At 35.7% G+C, this 17,596-nt stretch overlaps 3 protein-coding genes across 5 annotated transcripts; 2 read left to right on the top strand and 1 right to left on the bottom strand.

Annotated features, from left to right (window-relative positions):
- Positions 1 to 220: 220 nt before the first annotated feature.
- LOC106309951 lies at positions 221 to 1,666 on the bottom strand. The gene is made up of 4 exons (XM_013747117.1): positions 1,522 to 1,666; positions 1,246 to 1,449; positions 940 to 1,155; positions 221 to 810 (listed from the first exon to the last, which is right to left on the bottom strand). The coding sequence occupies exons 1-4, from the start codon at positions 1,522 to 1,524 to the stop codon at positions 493 to 495; spliced, it is 741 nt and encodes a 246-aa protein (XP_013602571.1). The 5' UTR covers positions 1,525 to 1,666; the 3' UTR covers positions 221 to 492.
- Positions 1,667 to 5,067: 3,401 nt separating this feature from the next.
- On the top strand, positions 5,068 to 8,903 carry LOC106307488 (pyrophosphate--fructose 6-phosphate 1-phosphotransferase subunit alpha 1). Its single transcript, XM_013744465.1, has 18 exons — positions 5,068 to 5,253; positions 5,582 to 5,867; positions 5,959 to 6,033; positions 6,108 to 6,221; positions 6,324 to 6,391; positions 6,491 to 6,574; positions 6,652 to 6,705; positions 6,806 to 6,886; positions 6,984 to 7,077; positions 7,158 to 7,231; positions 7,297 to 7,407; positions 7,487 to 7,531; positions 7,637 to 7,693; positions 7,769 to 7,873; positions 7,949 to 8,065; positions 8,133 to 8,242; positions 8,334 to 8,499; positions 8,575 to 8,903. Exons 1-18 carry the CDS (start codon positions 5,164 to 5,166, stop codon positions 8,701 to 8,703), a joined length of 1,860 nt encoding a protein of 619 aa, XP_013599919.1. The 5' UTR covers positions 5,068 to 5,163; the 3' UTR covers positions 8,704 to 8,903.
- Positions 8,904 to 9,033: 130 nt separating this feature from the next.
- LOC106307448 (AT-rich interactive domain-containing protein 6-like) lies at positions 9,034 to 12,807 on the top strand. Of its 3 annotated transcripts, XM_013744413.1 has the most exons (15): positions 9,034 to 9,201; positions 9,332 to 9,634; positions 9,772 to 9,905; positions 9,988 to 10,027; positions 10,423 to 10,475; positions 10,570 to 10,615; positions 10,795 to 10,887; positions 11,172 to 11,273; positions 11,380 to 11,428; positions 11,507 to 11,570; positions 11,758 to 11,824; positions 11,974 to 12,024; positions 12,141 to 12,233; positions 12,337 to 12,397; positions 12,469 to 12,807. In XM_013744413.1, exons 2-15 carry the CDS (start codon positions 9,353 to 9,355, stop codon positions 12,474 to 12,476), a joined length of 1,143 nt encoding a protein of 380 aa, XP_013599867.1. In that variant the 5' UTR covers positions 9,034 to 9,201; positions 9,332 to 9,352; the 3' UTR covers positions 12,477 to 12,807. The 3 variants fall into 3 exon arrangements, with proteins under 3 accessions (XP_013599867.1, XP_013599865.1, XP_013599866.1); XM_013744411.1 differs by having other exon boundaries at positions 12,337 to 12,807; XM_013744412.1 differs by having other exon boundaries at positions 9,285 to 9,634; positions 12,337 to 12,807.
- Positions 12,808 to 17,596: the final 4,789 nt, after the last annotated feature.

The following is a 17,596-nucleotide window of genomic DNA, read 5'->3' as shown; positions in this document are numbered from 1 at the left end:
AAGGATAGGTGGACTATTAGGTATGAACCTCACCCTTTAAATTCTATACACAATGGCGAAGACATTAGCTGCACTAGACAACACATCAGCGTTTATATATACTCTTGTTATTACAGTTTTACTTCGTATTATTACAGTATGAACAAAAATAAGTTACACATTACATTACAACACAACACAAAGCCATATGCTTTTAAGCAAAGCGAACATCAAAACTATATAACCTAAATTCTTCTATATTTATATAAAAATGTATTTATATATGTGCTTAGTCTTGTTTCCTTTATCTTCTATGAAAAGAAACTATAAAAAAGAAGACACTACCCATGTACAACTTTATGACAACATCCTAGATTTTACCCCAAGAGTTATACATTATAATATTGACGCGTATTATTACCCCATTTTCTATTTATAATATTAATTTATTAATTATTAATACTTTTTTAAAAATTATTAATACTTAATACGGGGCTGTAATTAAGTAACTTTTTAGAACGGAGCACGGTGCGGAATCCCCTTTCGTCTGCTTGAATTCCGGTGATTATATATCGGAGGTGTTCCAGGAGAGAAACTGAAACCACCTTCATCGCCAGAGCTTGGAGACCGTTGATCACCACCTGGACCATAGTCATCAAACCTAACGGTAGAGATCGAGAGACCATCCATCAGACGGTTGAAAGCTTTCGTCTTACGCAGTTTAGTTGGTGTGGTAGCCTCATCTGATTCCAACCCACCTTGATAGTCTCTCCCGTGTTTCCCTCTCATAGAGAAGGTCAGACTTTGATCTCCTCTCTTCATTCCCCCGAGCTGAAACAGTAAAAACAACCAAGAACATACTGTTCATTCCACGTGTAACATGTATCCACATAAATCATGAACGAAACTATAATATATCATATACGAAATGACATTTGTGATGGGTTTATGTTTTAATACCTTGCAACCAAGAGAGCAGAAGCGGAAAGAATCAAGAAGGCTTCTACAACATATTTCACAAGTGTTTGTAACACCTTTTCCGATTCTTGGCTGAGGTCTTTCATTGAGGAACAAGATCCTTGCACTGTTGATTATATATGTCTGAACGCAAGAGATGTCTAAGTACTTTTGTATCTCATTCACTCTCACCACGTTGTGGTAAGAAGATCTCCTTATCTGCAATTTATTTCATTTTCATTTACATTACGAAAATAAATAACCCGATTTTTTTTCTGAAGGAAAGAAAAAAGGAACGAGATATTAGACCTGAACAACACGATGGTCTTTATGTTTGACCAAACAGTAAGAGCAAAAAGCAGTTCCAGCACAATCGAGACAGAACATGTTGCATTCGTTTTTGTTAGAGTCGGCGTGGATCGAACATGGGATGAAGTAGCTGCCTCGTAGCATTGGCATTAGCCACGGTGGACTCGTATAGTCTTCTTCCTCCTCTGTTTTTATCATCGGACCCTGAAACTTTTGAAGTCAGAAACTGGAGAAAATAATAAGATAGACGAAACAAAAGGGTAAAAGAAGTATCACCATGACTTGTTTGTGATTGGCCTTGAAGGCTCTCAAGTTGAGCTTGTGGTTAGGGTTTTCGATAGCCAGATTTGCTAGCTCCACATTAGAAAAAACGTACGAGAAGAAGGTCGAGGAAGAGGTAAGTGAAAGGGGGCGGCCCCGATAAGTTTATAAGGTTTATATTTCATAGGAAAACAATTTTTTTTTTTTTTGATAAACTCCATCGGCTGGTCCGGTCGGGAGGAACGCACTTAGTGCTACAGAGTGGATTAGCCCGAAAGCGTACCATACCTTCCGACTAATGCTAAGGAGTTGACCAATCATCTGTTATGGCCTACCATGTAAACCACTTGGGTCGTAGCCCAAGCACAGACTGGCCAAGTAGTGATAATTTAATTTCCAAGAGAAATCGAACCCAGAACTAATGTGAATACACACCAAGCTTCAAGAGATTGCGACTACCACTCGTTAGGTATAAGAAAACAATTTTTGAATATTGTTTAGTTGTTTTATATTTTTGTTACTAGTTAAAGCCTTAAGGTGTCTTTTCTGTTTGCTCCTTAATATTTAGTATTTACTGACTTCTCTACTTGGGAAATTTTTTATTTGTTTTGTTCTTTAGTTAATTTCGGGAAATCATTCTCTTTTTTTCTAAGTCATCCAAAGGCACACGTATCTATGAATATGCGTGTCTGTTGAGTGTGTTTCTACAAGACTTGAAAGGATTTATTTGTAAAGGTTAATTAACAACGTAAAATGTGATATTATTGTCCCCAAATGGACATAAATAATTAAGTTTCCTTGCTATTTCCATCATCTATTATCCAGCGTCTAGTATTCAGTATATTTATATCATATATTCATGCTAATTTTACTCTTGACAAAAACAAAATTCATGCTAATTTTACTACTTCTGAACTTGTGTTATATGATGATTGATATTTTACAACATTTTTTTATGTTTTTCTTTTCACGTATTATAACAGACAAACACATGTGGATGTCAAGTCTAGTTAAGCCTTGAGAGTGAAACTACAAAAATAAAGGAATAATCACACTTGAATTTGAAAAAGTCAAATAAGAAATGTGAATTAAGTATTGGTCACAATTAGAAAGACGTTATCCTAATTCTTTGTCATAAAAGGAAACAGAGGTGGCGATAGATGAAAAGCCAAACAGATCGACGGGTCTGACAAGAGACAGAAGAGAAGAGACTAGCCTAGTGACATCTGAGCCGTTGGATGAGAAGAGCCTTCTCGTCTCATCCTTTTTTGGTGGGACGTGGCCGACGCTTTTGTCCCATCCGGTTCAAACTTAACGGTCGTGGCGAACCCAGAGCTGTCGAATTAATAGTAGGGTAGGACCTGCTTCCGGTCCATAGGTCAGCGTTTAGCTGCCACGTTATGTAACGTGGTCCAAGAAATAATAATACTAGGAGTTTGTTTATACTAATTGAGAAGCAAATTAAATTTTAAAAGTGGAGGGTAATAATTTAGAAAGTCCGTGAATGTAATTTGTGTGGCATGCCGCATGCGTCGTTTTAATTTGTTAGATTCTCTGGTATAAGTCAAACCATGTCGGCTTTGAGAATCTCTTTGTACTTAGACGTCATTATGCGTAACGATGTATTTCAATTTTAATATATGGTAACCGAAGAGTTATGCATCATGTTGAAAATTAAATTTGCATAAGAGTAACAGAAATGTATCAAAGCCGGTGGTTGCTAACATAGCGTTAAACAAACGAACACGGCAGAAATATAAATCCCAAACTAACAACAAAAAAGAATCTGATTTAAATCAGAACTAGATTTTGACCCGTACAACCGTACGAGTGATTATTTTCATTTTTACACACATAACTATTGTTTTACATGATTAATTGTACATAATTTTAATATATACCATATTACTAATTGTTTAATATAACATTTAAAAAAAAGACAATTTTATAGTTTATATGCAATAATTTAATTTATTTGTTTTGAATTGTCAACGATAGCATATTTTCAATCATGTGATATAAAGTTCTAAATTGAAAGTCTTATTAGTTAAAGATCAAAAATTTAATTGAAAAGTATTATATTAAATTAATATCAAAATATTAGTACAAAATTGTACATTAGTTTTATTACAATTACAAAATTAATTAGATATTTTAAAGGTTTGTTTTAGTTAAAATGAAACATACATTAATTTTTTTAAATAAACCCGAAATTAACTAAATATTTAAAAGTTTTTTGAGTATAAAATGAAATGTACATATATGTTATAATAAACACGAATTTAATTAAATATTTAAAATGTTTATTTTAATGAAAAATAAATATATATTTATATTGTAAATAAAAAGATATGAAAGATTTTATTCAGATACAATTTCAGAGAAAATATAAGAATATCTATTTAATTTGTTTGTTTTATAATAATTTGATTAATTCAAATATTTATAAGAAAATAGTCATTTAAATAACTTTCTAAAGGTGGTCCAAAATGAAAAAAAAAATCACCTATGAATTAAGTAGTGAATTCTGTTTTATTAGTATATACTTGGAACATGTATAAGCCCAGCTATATATCGCGTTGAGAATATGGAAAATGTTATAGGCCCATCACAATAATTTAAATTACATTTGTCTAAAAGCCCAATTCATTAAAGTCTGCAACCCATCAAAACCATTTGTCCTAGTAATATGGGCTGTGGGGTGGAGTGGAGTCCTCAGAGTTGATGCTGTATTCATAAAAGGTCAACATTCTTAATAGCGGGAACAATCTCGAGGGGAGATCCAGTGGCTCTTTCGTAAATAGTCGAGATACCGTAGAACAAATAAGAGAAGGGCAAGATTTAGTCAAAATCTAAAGAAAGACCGAGGACGAGACCAAGAAATAGCTTTACATGTCCTTGGGTGGTGGTTGTCCTGGCATATTGTCTAGACATCGAACCGGAACCGAAGCCGAAGCCGAACACTATAAAATCAAAACCAGACCGAAATTTATAAAAATTGAATGGTTCATGTTTCTTTAAACCTAATAAACCAAAATTGAATTAGAACCACAACGGAATATTGAATTAGAACGCAATAGAAACCAAATGATTGTCCGAATATATGAAATATAATAATTATTTAAAGAAACCAAGTTATAATTATTTAATTACATGTCATATAATTTATTAAATAATTATTTAATTATATGTAATATAATTTATAAACTAAAACTATCCAAAAAACCAATTTATGCGAATATTTTTTTTTGTCTTTTTGTGTTTAACTTAAGTTTTTGAGTTTTTTTTTTTTTTTTTGGTTTTTCAGCTTTAAATTCGAATCAAATCCAAACTATTTTTATTCAGTTATTTTTTGGTTTTATGGAAAAAAAAAATAGAAACTCAACCGAAACTTGATCCGATCTAGAAATGTTTGCTTTCTAAATAGGTCTTAAACATTTCAATCCGAATGATCCGAACCAAGAACCCAAAACCCAAGTGGTAGGTAATGTATATGCAAAGCATATCTTTCAGAGCATTGTGAATATCGTCGTACTGTTTCCTTTTTGGTTTTGGATATCTCTTGACCTACACGTGACCTTTGTACTCTTTCAGAGCATTTTTCACTTCTCTCTCTCTCTCTCACACACACATTTGACCAAACACACTCAAAGCCGCATGGATTCAGACTTCGGAATCCCCAGAGAACTCTCTCCTCTTCAGCAACTCCGCTCTCAGTACCAACCTGAGCTCCCTCCTTGTCTCCAGGTTCTTCTTCTTCATTCATTCTACTGTTTCATTGGATCTATTTTAAAGACTTGTCTTTTCTTGTTTTATATATTTATCATTGATTGTGCAATGAATCCAACAAGCTTCTGCTGCTTGTTAACTGTGCTTTCCGTAACTCCGAGGAACATTATCAGATCTAAAGTTTCCACCTTGTAATGAATCTCTAATCTGTATTGTCCCAAGTTATCAATCTAGTCCTGGACTTGCTGTCCTGTTTTATTCAACTTGTCAGATCTCATAGCTTTGGTTCTATTTGGATTACTATCTTGAACTTGCTCGTTTTTTTTTTCCTACTCCTCTGCTTCAGGGAACTACTGTCCGCGTGGAGCTTGGTGATGGAACCACCGTGTCCGAGGCCTCTGATTCCCACATCATAGCTCGCGCCTTCCCACATACATTAGGACAGCCTTTGGCTCACTTCCTCAGGGAAACCGCCAAAGTCTCTGATGCTCACATCATTACTCAGCTTCCATCTATCAGAGTTGGAATCGTCTTCTGTGGAAGGCAAGCTCCGGGCGGTCACAATGTTATCTGGGGTCTCTACGAGGCTCTTAAGGTTCACAACGCTAAAAGCACTTTGCTTGGCTTCTTGGGTAAGCTTCAGCATCTCTATTGCTCATTGGTGTGAGAGAAGATCCTGTTTTGTGATTATAGTTCATAAAAATCTATACTTTGTATCTATAGGTGGTTCAGAAGGTCTATTTGCGCAAAAGACTCTGGAGATCACAGATGATATACTCCAGACTTACAAGAACCAAGGTAGGTTTGTTTGATGCATGCATTGCAGAATCTTGTTGTTTCATTACCTTATTCTTAAATGTATGTTTTAAAAGGTGGTTATGATTTGCTGGGAAGAACCAAGGATCAGATCAGAACCACTGAGCAGGTCAACGCTGCACTCAAAGCTTGCACTGATCTGAAGTTAGATGGCCTTGTTATCATTGGAGGTATATATACCTAACGTTTTTAATTTATATTCACTCGCGAAGTTATGGTGTGAGTTTCTACTAAACCAAGAGTCTTATATTGTGCTTTTTTTTTTTCTGAAGGTGTGACATCAAACACTGATGCTGCTCATCTTGCTGAGTTTTTCGCTGAAGCAAAATGCTCCACAAAGGTCCTAACTTGTTCTTTTTACCACCTTCTTCTCCTTTTTTTAGATAGTTTTATTTACAATCCCTCTATTGATACTATAAGTTACCCATAAAAATTTCAGGTAGTTGGTGTTCCAGTTACTACAAATGGAGATCTCAAGAATCAGTTTGTGGAGGCAAACGTTGGTTTTGACACCATATGCAAGGTAAAATCTGAACTTTAACTTTTTTAATATAGAAAGATAATGTTATGTTTGGCTAATGATCTTTTTGCTTCGTACAGGTGAATTCTCAGCTCATTAGTAATGCATGCACTGATGCTCTATCTGCAGAGAAGGTAAAAATGCTATTTTCTTGCTAAACTTTCATCATACAATGATGATAATAAATACTTTATGATTCTGATACCAACTTACACTTCGTTTTTCTATTGGCAGTACTATTATTTCATCCGTCTCATGGGTCGGAAGCACTCTCATGTTGCACTTGAGTGTACCCTCCAGTCTCATCCAAACATGGTTGGTTATTTTTAATCCCGTTTCTTAACGTAGCTAATTGATCTTTTTGTGTGCCTGTATGTCTAGATTCTCATTTGCATTTGATGCGTTCTCTCAGGTGATACTGGGAGAGGAGGTTGCAGCATCCAAGCTCACCATTTTTGACATTTCTAAACAGATCTGTGATGCAGTTCAAGCAAGAGCAGGACAAGGTCTCATTAATATGAAAGATTATGCAGTCATGTATTTTACAGTTCACTAACTCGATTGCTATACTATTGACTGGCACCAGACAAGAATCATGGAGTCATCCTCATTCCGGAAGGGATCATAGAGAGCATTCCTGAAGTCTATGCTCTGTTAAAGGTAATGGTTTGATACTTGTAAACATTATATCTCTCATGTCTAAGCTGAGTTTTTGTGATGTGCAGGAAATTCACGGGCTACTTAGGGAGGGTGTAGCTGCTGATAAGATATCTACTCAGCTCTCACCTTGGTCATCTGCTCTGTTTGAATTTCTCCCTCCATTCATTAAGAAACAGGCATGAGACTTTTCTTTGTTTTACTCCAAAAGCAAATAAGTATGGATGCTTACAAGAAGTTCATTTTTTGCTGTTGCAGCTACTTCTCCACCCCGAGTCTGATGATTCTGCTCAGCTATCCCAGGTAAGATGACGAAGATGAAACAAAAGATGATTGGAGCCAATATGTTACAACAACAGAAAAAAAAGGGCTGGAGTCTTAAATGTTTGTTTTGCTTTCTTTCTTCAGATTGAGACGGAGAAGCTTCTTGCGTATCTCGTGGAGACTGAAATGAACAAGCGCTTGGTATGCTCCACTTCTCTATATATTCAAGTTGTTTGCAGCAATCTTAGAAACATTCTGGCCTATGAAACTTGACAGAAAGAAGGCACATACAAGGGCAAGAAGTTCAATGCTATATGTCACTTCTTTGGTTACCAAGCTCGTGGATCTCTCCCATCCAAATTCGACTGTGACTATGCCTACGTAAGTGTCACTGCCACTCTGATAATAATCTTTTGGATGAATATTCACATTATTGAATGGAAAAAAATCTGTCAGGTTCTTGGACATATATGTTACCACATACTCGCAGCTGGTCTGAATGGCTACATGGCAACAGTGACCAACTTAAAGAGTCCTGTAAACAAGTGGAAATGTGGTGCTGCACCTATTACAGTTGAGTCTCGTCTTCTTCTCTTTTAATGTAAAGCTGGCGTTCTCTACTGATCTCACACCTTTGCAGGCAATGATGACGGTGAAGAACTGGTCCCAAAACGCTGGTTCTACATCAACTTCAATCGGTAGACCTGCAATTCATCCGGCAATGGTGGATTTGAAAGGCAAAGCATACGAGTAAGCATTTTCTTTTAACTAGACGAACATGAAGGCACTTGCTTGCTTCAAGCGTTTCTCAAGTTGTTATGTAAATGGTTTTTTTGTTCAGGCTGTTGAGACAGAACGCAGAGAAATTCTTGATGGAAGATCTGTACAGGAACCCAGGACCGCTTCAGTACGATGGACCTGGCGCAGATGCTAAAGCAGTGAGTCTCTGTGTTGAAGATCAAGATTACATGGGACGTATCAAGAAGCTGCAAGAATATCTAGACCAGGTAAAACTTTTTTTTTTTTTGAAACTATGTTTCAAAATGATTGTATATATATTCATAAGACATTTTGGGGAATAGGTGAGGACGATAGTGAAGCCAGGGTGTTCTCAAGACGTACTGAAAGCAGCACTGAGCGTGATGGCTTCAGTGACTGATGTTCTCACCACCATTTCTTCATCATCAAATGGTGGTCAACAAACTGCTTAGAACGCTAAAGAAAGAGAGCCAGCCAACTCTTTATAAAAGCTTCAATGTTTTTTTTTGCATAAACTTTTTCAATATCCCACATTTCGTGTTCTTGTTTTTTTTTTTAATTCTTAAACGATGTAACGTTTGTTGTGGGTTGAGTTTAGAAATCGAGAAAAACAAAAAGTTTTGAATTTATGTTATCAACAGACTTTATTTGTTTTCTAAATCTACCTACCATATTTATACATCTTTTGGGTTCGTTCCATATTGAGCCCATATTATCTATTTCGGCCCAATTAGTTTATATGCAAAGAGTGGGAACTCTTGTGGAGATGTTAAACGCATCCATCTTCCAATACCTTGGGCCATTGACAAAGGATTGTTCGCAGCTCTTTCTCTCTGTATCTCCTTCCTATTTCTCCGCCTGTGAGTGTGAACCCTAGCGCGCCACCGTTAGTCCCTCTCTCTACTTTCCTTCCCGTGTTTTCGTCGCCGGCGCCGTCCCTGTAGAAACAGGTAAACCATTTCTTTTTCCTTTATGATGTGAATCAGAGCAATAGAGTGAGCTCTAATTCTCAATTGCGTTTCCTTCTAAGTAGTGTTTACTCGAAACCCACCAAGTAGAGGTTTTTCAATGCTGTGACAGAAAGAAAGGGAAGCTTTTTTGATGGAGGATACCGAGATGCAATTAGGAGACGTGCCGCCTTGTGTTGCTACTGATGATGATGCCCTTAAGGAAGAACCTTCGGAGCCAGAAAATAACCTAAACACTAGTGAAACCCCCCAGCCCATTCTTCCCGTGGATAAGGGAGATGAAAATGGTCATGCGGATGTTGGAGTTTCTCTTCACTCTGAGAACAAGACTGATGCTAAGGTGCAGGTTTCGAGTCCCGGGGCTGGAGATGGAAATGGCAAAAAGCGCAAAAATTGGTTGCTGAGTGATTCTGAGGTAATAATAATAATAATAGACTCTGTTTCTACTACATTTGGTTTAAAAAGGGCTGATCTTTCTGAGCAATTCGCTGAATTGAATATCAATGTTTTGTTATCTTCTTCTTCTTCTTACAAGTTCACGTTTCTCTACAGGCAGGGGAAGTTGATGAAGCAGGGACGCTAGAAGAACAGCAGGCGTTTCTAAAAGAGTTGGCGACATTTCACAGAGAGAACTACCTGGATTACAAACCTCTTAAGTTTTATGGCCAGCCTTTAAACACTCTCAAGTTAGCTTTTGGTTCTTAAACAAACTCATATTCTATTTTAAATGAGTGTCTGACTTATGCATGTTTTTACTATGCATTGTAGGCTATGGCGAGCAGTCGTTAAACTAGGTGGCCATGACGTGGTAATTATCCACTTCTTTTCGTGTAGTATTAATCTCCAACATCGCCACTTTATGATAACCGAAACCATATCATTTGAGTTTGACTCGTATGATTGTTAGTTATATTGGATTTGTTTGAGTTTATGGATAACATATGAACTGTATAACGTGTAATATTTTAAATCGGTAAGCTTATTGATGATAAAGAGTATCTATAGCCATGTGAAAGATTTTCAGAGAGGAGATAACTGATTTAAGTATGCATATATGTTAAAGAGTGTTTGATATGTTGTCCGGAAAGTATATTGGTTTTACTGTTATTTAAGGGCTTTTATTCGATGTTTCTCAGAATTTTCTACTGAAAATTGAATGTTTATTGGTCTTCATGATTCTTTTGTTTTTTTCATGTAATTTAGGTCACCACGTCTAAGCTATGGCGGCAAGTTGGAGAGTCCTTCAATCCTCCAAAGTATGGCTGATATCGCCCTTAGACTCTCCGTTGGTCTTTTCTGATTGTTCATGATAGCAACTTGTTATAAATTTGGTTTAATTATCTTTTCCAGGACGTGCACAACAATCTCCTACACATTCCGCAATTTCTATGAGAAGGTGAGTTTTGTTGTTGTGCATAAGTACCATGTATTTATCTTTTCTACCTTTTTACTTATCCACTTCAGAAAGTTCTGACTACTTCTGTTAGCACGTTGGATGCACTGAATGTTTTTTTCTTTCTGTCTTATCATATAGATATAGGTACATAGTGATTTGAATATTTGCTTCAATTGTAGGCACTTTTGGAGTACGAAAAGAGTTTAAGGAAAAATGGTGAGCTTAACTTTCCTAATTCAACACACAGTCTGTCTTCAGGCCTCGAGAAAGAGGTAAAAGAATTCCCCTAAAATGGTAGCTTTTGTTAATATATTGTGGGAACTGGTTCAATGGTCATGTACGGAGAACATGTTGAAACTGAGAAAATGACAGCTTAAAGTTTCTTTTGAGAAATTATTTTATGCATAAAGGAATTTCTTGAATGAGCAATACCAGCTATAAACATGTTAAGCCCCACCGGCACCATCTGCAATCTAACTGAATACAAGTTATAGCCTTTTATGTCTGATAGGAAAGCTGCTAAGAAACCTATGTGCATAACCATGTTTTGATGTAGGTTATTAGTCATCAAGGTTCAGGATCAGGAAGGGCTCGGAGAGATTCTGCAGCTCGTGCTATGCAAGGCTGGCATACACAGCGCCTTGTCGGATCTGGAGAGGTTACTGAGACTATTGCTAAGATTTCACTTCAAATCTTACTGCACTTTGTGACTTCGCCTGCAGAAATTTCCTCTGTACCATAACGATGTTCTCCTTTTGTTTCAGGATAAGGGCTTAAGCTCAACCCCAAAGCATAAGAAACTCAAAAGCATTGGTAAAATCATTTCTCAAGGCATTGCTGTTCTTTTCTACAAGAGTTGCTTAACTTTGTGTTTCGAACGGGTTTTTTCAGGTTTCCATAAACCCAAAACACAAACTTGCATGGACCATGTTATGTCCCAAGAAGCAGAAAAACAGTTACGGAAAGCTAATCCTCTCCTGTTTATTTGCAACCCTTTGATAGTTATTTTAATTTTTTGTTTCTTTCTTTCAAACCCTCTAAGCATTTCTTGACCTTTACATGTTACTGTAACTTTCATTTTTCTATCTTGTCCCTAATCAATTCAAGATGTTAACAAAAATAATATGGTTTTGGCTCCTTAGGTCGATTGCTGATGTTGTTGATGATGGACCCCTTGCTGACTGGGTGAAGATAACTGTCAAAGAAACTGTGAGTTACTTCTGCCATCTTTTTCCTTGTTGTAACTAGTGATCAAAAGGCCGCTTTGAGAAACGCCAAAAAGAAAATTGCAAACTGGATTAATTGTTTTCAATCTGAATCTTACCAAATCTGTTTTGTTTTGTTTTTTTAACTCACAGAAGGAGTCCTTTGAGATATATGCTTTGGTACCTGGACTTCTTCGCAAAGAGGTGATCACTCCCTTGAACCCCTATTAACTCTTTCACTTTCGTATGATAGCAAGCACAGCAGATCATAACAGAGTTCATAGTCCTGAACATCATTTGTTTGATTTTTTTGTTCTCAGATTCGAATTCAATCAGATCCGGCTGGACGACTGATTATAACAGGAGAGCCTGAGCAGCTTGACAATCCTTGGGGCATTACACCATTCAAAAAGGTAAAACTTTCTTATATCTCTCAAATATTGCCATTAACCAAGACATAGACTTGTTGTTATCTCACTGAGAACCGTCATGTCACTGTGATTATGATAAAATCAGATTGTTGGCTTATCAGCAAGAATCGATCCGCTTCACACATCTGCGGTCATGAGCATGCACGGTCGGTTGTTCATACGAGTTCCCTTTGCGCAGTGACTGATCTCAACAGTGAACTCTGTTGTCTGTTTTTAGTTTCTTAAAGGAATGCAATCGTACCAGAACAAAACTGCTAAGGCTGCTGAAGCGTTACTGTAGTTCTAGTCTGAAGACCGAAGTGAAGAGCAGACAATCAGACATTGTATCTTGCTGCAAGGTTTTTATGTAGAAGTTGAGACTAGTTGGAGAAGCTGCTCCAGATCTTATAGTTTAAAGCCTTTATAGGATGCAACCAACAATGATATGTGTTTGTTCAAACTCTGGAATGTTAAGCTTTTCTTGTTTATGTTTTTTATAGATATGAATAGATTTACATTTTTACCTATCCCATCTACTATGTATAGGTTTTGTAATGATTTTCGACTTTCTCATGCCCTTTTTCGGTATTCGTTAAGTACTGGTATGATTTGTTTTCGAAAAGTGAAAGTAAAGTTTTAAGGGAAAACAATAGTAACAGAAAACTTATTTGACATGTTCATGAATCTAAAAGGTTCATGATTATTCCTTGGGGGACATGATGAAAAGAATATAAAGTTCATGATATATTTCAATATTTCTATCATGAAGTTCATTTAAGGTTCAAACTCGTCAAGTCCAGGCTATTTTTTAGATATCAGAAAATATTGCAGGGTATTATTTGATGAATTAGATTTAATGTCTTTCAATTTTTTAAGGACCAGGAGACGTCAGTTTGGTCTAAACAATGTTCAGTTTACGGATACGACAGCATCACTAATTTCTTAACTAGATTAGAAGATAATGGTTATTAAAAAAAACTAAATAATCACATATATAGATGTATGTTGTGTGTATATATGTCTTTATCATGCAGACACATACAAAATGGTATCTGGAAAGATGAAACCCAGTTGCTTATTCTCAACTTGGTGTAGCTTAATTGCATGTAAGGCAAATGACATGACCACATGGGAATTTGCTAATGTATGCAAACATAGCTACAAACGCTTTTTCCGTAACATGTTCCAAAGTTCCAAAAAAGCCACATGAAATAACAAAAGTAGGTATTGATATTTTATTTTATTTATTTTGGCAACACATTTCTTGCTGAATGTATATATTATCACCCCTAGTATTTATAAGAGCTCCAATTTCCATGAGACGTATCCAAGAAGAAATTTCAGGTTTTAGAACATGATAATTGGGAAGTTCTTAGGGTGGGTCTTAACGGAATATAATAATATCTCTTAATTTTTAACTAAAAAATCAAAGAACCGACTTTTAAATATATTTAAAGTTAAGAAATGGTTTCTTATATTACGCTAAAAACCCCGTTAATCATGCTCTTAGATTCACAGTAACTTTGATCAAAAGACTCACAATCTTAAATGTAAGCTAGTGTTTGCATTCGTTGTGATATGCTTCGTAAAACATTTACTTTGGTCATGAGCATGTCTGTTATGTTAATAATCAATCATTATACATACATGTATAAATAAAATAAAAAATTTCTCTTTAAGAGTTGTATTGGTTATCTGACAGTATTTGTGTTAGTATATTGGTATCATCTAAAATGAGCTTCTCCTCTTTTGTTCCTAGTCTATAAGTTTGCCTAGGGAATTGGAACATTCCTCTTTTTCACATATCTTGGTAATCAAAACTCCTTTTGTTATCTTGCAACAGAGACTCTGAACTGACACTACAAATGGTTCATGTTCTTAGTTGATATTCCCATGCTAAGTTCACAAATTCATATGTAACTGACGTGGAACACCATGTACTTCATGTTTCTATGCTTTGCTGTAACAGTTGCTTTAACCATTACCTTAGTCATTGGCTTAAATTCGAAAGCAACGCTCTTCTCATGCTCTTGTCACCATAATCATTTTATGTTTTTGGAGCATCTCCAAAAGAAACTCTATAACTTCAAATATAGAGTTTTTTGCTCTCTAAATTATTTTTTCAAAACTTTAAATTTAGAGTTTAAGGAGTGAAGTTTCACTACTCAAAACTCTAAATTTGAAGTTTCATATGTTTATTTGCATTTTGGTCTTTATAATTAATTATACATCACATTTATGATTCTTATGTATTTTCTCATTTATCATTTTAATCCTTAAAACTTTTATATATCATAAATGTTTCAAATTTATTTTATAAATTCAAATTTTACACATAAAATTAAACAAAAAATTTAAAATAAGATTTATAATATTTTAAAACTAGATTTAAACAAGAAAATTACAAAAGAAAATTAATAAAAAAACTTTTTAAAAAGATACATGAAAACATATTTAAATATTACAACAACACTAGTAGTCTAGTAAATTTGCTCCGGAACCTTTAGATATTTTCCAAACAAATTTTGTGTAACCGAAGATGGAGCATTGCGGAAATAATTTTATGGAATAATTTGGTATTTTGCTTGTATTTTAATATTTAATTATTTATTTATGTTTATAACTTTATATTTTAGTGTAAGATTTTATTAATTAATATTACTGTAATATTTTTATATATAAGCTAGTTATTTTATAAAAGTTTTATGGATTTATATTAATTATGATAAATATAATGATCATAGTGAAAATTACAAATAATTTTGAAGTTAAATTTGAAGTTTTGCTTTTGGAAAAAAAACACCTTTAAACTTCAAATATAGAATTTTGAAAACTTTAAAATAGAGAGTCTTTTTGGAGGTAGCTCTTAATTGATATATAGATCGGTAAGGAAGTATATGATGTCATCACGACTTCCCTTTTCGTACCGATGCTTAACAAGAAAAATCACATTTTCATAGGATAAAAGATAAAACTAAAGTTGTTATAAATCATATTGTGGATATCCATAACCGGCCTGGTCCATAACCGGCCTAATACCTAGAGAGAGAGAGGCGGCTTAGACTTAGAGAGAAGGGGAAACCCTAGTTTCCTATTCCTTGTATTTGTACACTTTCCATATTTCTGTCTTTCCATTTATCTCTTTGTAATTCTCATATATAAGGGCACCTTATGATTGAGTAATAATGAGAAGAACTTATAGATTCCAATCCTTAAGTTTACAACACGTTATCAGCACAAAACTCTAAATCCCTGAGCTAAGAAACCAAATCGAAAAACCCCTAAAACCCTAACCCTAGCCGCAACCCGACGAACCCTAATTCCCGATCGAGTCTCTTGCATCCCAACCGAGGCGTTCCCGATCCGATAGCCTCACGATCCGTCTCAGCTCAGCACTTAGATGACCTCAGCCTCAACTCGCATCCCGGACGGCCCGCGTTCCCGATCCGACGTTCGCGACTCGATAGGAGCGACTCGACCCATTCCAGCTCGTGTCTCCGATCAACTTCAATCCGCGCGTGTCCAGCTCACAGTCAGCACGCATCCGACGATCAAGGCGTTCCTGATCAGCTCGTGTCCAGCTCGCGGATAGCTCGCGTTCGTTCATGTTCGTATTGCAGCTCGCGGTTCATCCTTCTTGGTGGTCCGGTTTCAACAATCATCTAGGTTAAAAGGTAATTCGAAATCTAAGAACCTATGATCGAATTTGGATTGTTTGATAAAGAATGAAACCCTAAAATCCTAATCTTTATAAAAGCCATAGAATAATAGATCAAACCCTAATGAGTAAATCGAAGCTCAAAAGTTCGATACCCCAAACCCTAAATCGAGATTGATCTATTGATCAATTAAAATAAAAATCTTTGATGATTTTGAATCTCAAAACAATCTCCTTTGATCTAAGATCAAAATCGAAACCCTAAACCCTAATTTGAAAATCGGTTTTGATTGTTTGAATTTGAATCTTGATTGATTGTTTTGATCACCTAGAACTGTTGCTAAGATTATTTAAACTCGAATTTGGTATTGAATTGATTGAAACCCTAATATTGATAGCTTTGGTAGTTTTAAATTAAAATCACTAAGACCATATCATCTCGTGGCCATGCAGCCTTGTTGCATTCATACCTAACTTGATCACATTGATTGATTGCAATTACACTTAGAACCTTATGCTAGGATGATATTGAATTGAAATCAAATAAGCCGTGTGATTATTCTTTGACTTGGCCGAGAAGTTTTGATTGCATCATGAACTGATAGAAATCATCTATGCTAGGATTGCAATGAACTTAATGCATTAAACCGAACTGATTGCATTCATAGCCGTGCGGCTTGTTATCTATCTTGGCCATGAGGCTTCATTGTTGGCCGTGAGGCTTCCTTGTTGGCCGTTAAGGCTTATTGCTTTGTTTGATCATTAGAATTGCTAAATTATGTAATCTATGATTTGAGATGTCGAAAATCAACCTGGATTTTGCTGCCCTAAATCTCTCTGGAGATAATTATTTACAGTGGGCATTGGATACAAAGATTATCCTAAAGTCAAAAAGACTTGGTGAATGTATCATAGAAGGCAATAATACCAAATGAGAAAGATTGATACATGGCAATATTAATTATTTGCCATCATCTTATTGAGAGTCTCAAAGATCAGTGTTTGACAATTGAGAATCTTCTAGACCTTTGGACAGAATTCAAATCGAGATATGACACCAAAGAAAGGTGTTATTAGCAAAAACTATGGAGGAATCTCAGAATCCAGGACTACAAGTTCATGGATGAGTCTATTGCTAGCTAAGCCTCCAATACTGATGAGAAACAATGAATTGAGACCTCCTGGATCAACCCCATTACCTGAAGCCAATAAGGCCGCAAAAGAAAAAAAAAGAATCCAAAGAATCTTACCACGTCCAGGATGATAGACCACACGACCATGGCCGTGAAGGGTAGAAAGGACGTGGCCATGACCACTATTATACATTTGGCCGTGGGAACCACTATGGCAAAGGCCGTGGGTGTCAACCTAATTTGATGCCATGGTCGAGGCGGAAACCGTGGTATATCCTTTAAACCACAAAGCTCGACCAAATCAGTGTGCCATAGATGTGGAATGGGGAACCATTGGGCTAAGATATGTAGGACTCCCAAACATCTTTGTGACCTCTATCAAGAGAGTCTGAAAGGAAAGAATGTGAAGCCCAATTGGTATATAAAGATGATAAAGATGATTTTGATCATGAAAGAGATGATCATACGGAATATGAAACTTCTGATTGCATAAAAGAATATTGTTGATTTCGACTTCTGTGTTTGTTTTGCTTTTATACTTGCTTTGTTTTATCACTTTGAATTTATTTTATTAT

This window comes from Brassica oleracea, chromosome C8 (assembly GCF_000695525.1).
Source record: "Brassica oleracea var. oleracea cultivar TO1000 chromosome C8, BOL, whole genome shotgun sequence".
In the NCBI taxonomy this organism is placed as follows: Eukaryota; Viridiplantae; Streptophyta; class Magnoliopsida; order Brassicales; family Brassicaceae; genus Brassica; species Brassica oleracea.
This window is presented reverse-complemented; position numbering and strand designations above follow the sequence as displayed.

Coding starts and splice junctions, on each gene's coding strand:
- LOC106307488 (XM_013744465.1), top strand. CDS start 5,164: ATGGATTCAGACTTCGGAATCCCCAGAGAACTCTCTCCTCTTCAGCAA. Junction 7,078..7,157: donor TCAAGCAAGAGCAGGACAAG/GTCTCATTAATA, acceptor GACTGGCACCAG/ACAAGAATCATGGAGTCATC. Junction 7,694..7,768: donor CTGAAATGAACAAGCGCTTG/GTATGCTCCACT, acceptor GAAACTTGACAG/AAAGAAGGCACATACAAGGG.
- LOC106309951 (XM_013747117.1), bottom strand. Junction 1,156..1,245: donor AAGACCATCGTGTTGTTCAG/GTCTAATATCTC, acceptor AATAAATTGCAG/ATAAGGAGATCTTCTTACCA. Junction 811..939: donor TCTGCTCTCTTGGTTGCAAG/GTATTAAAACAT, acceptor TTACTGTTTCAG/CTCGGGGGAATGAAGAGAGG.
- LOC106307448 (XM_013744411.1), top strand. CDS start 9,353: ATGGAGGATACCGAGATGCAATTAGGAGACGTGCCGCCTTGTGTTGCT. Junction 10,028..10,422: donor AACTAGGTGGCCATGACGTG/GTAATTATCCAC, acceptor CATGTAATTTAG/GTCACCACGTCTAAGCTATG. Junction 12,025..12,140: donor CTGGACTTCTTCGCAAAGAG/GTGATCACTCCC, acceptor TTTTGTTCTCAG/ATTCGAATTCAATCAGATCC.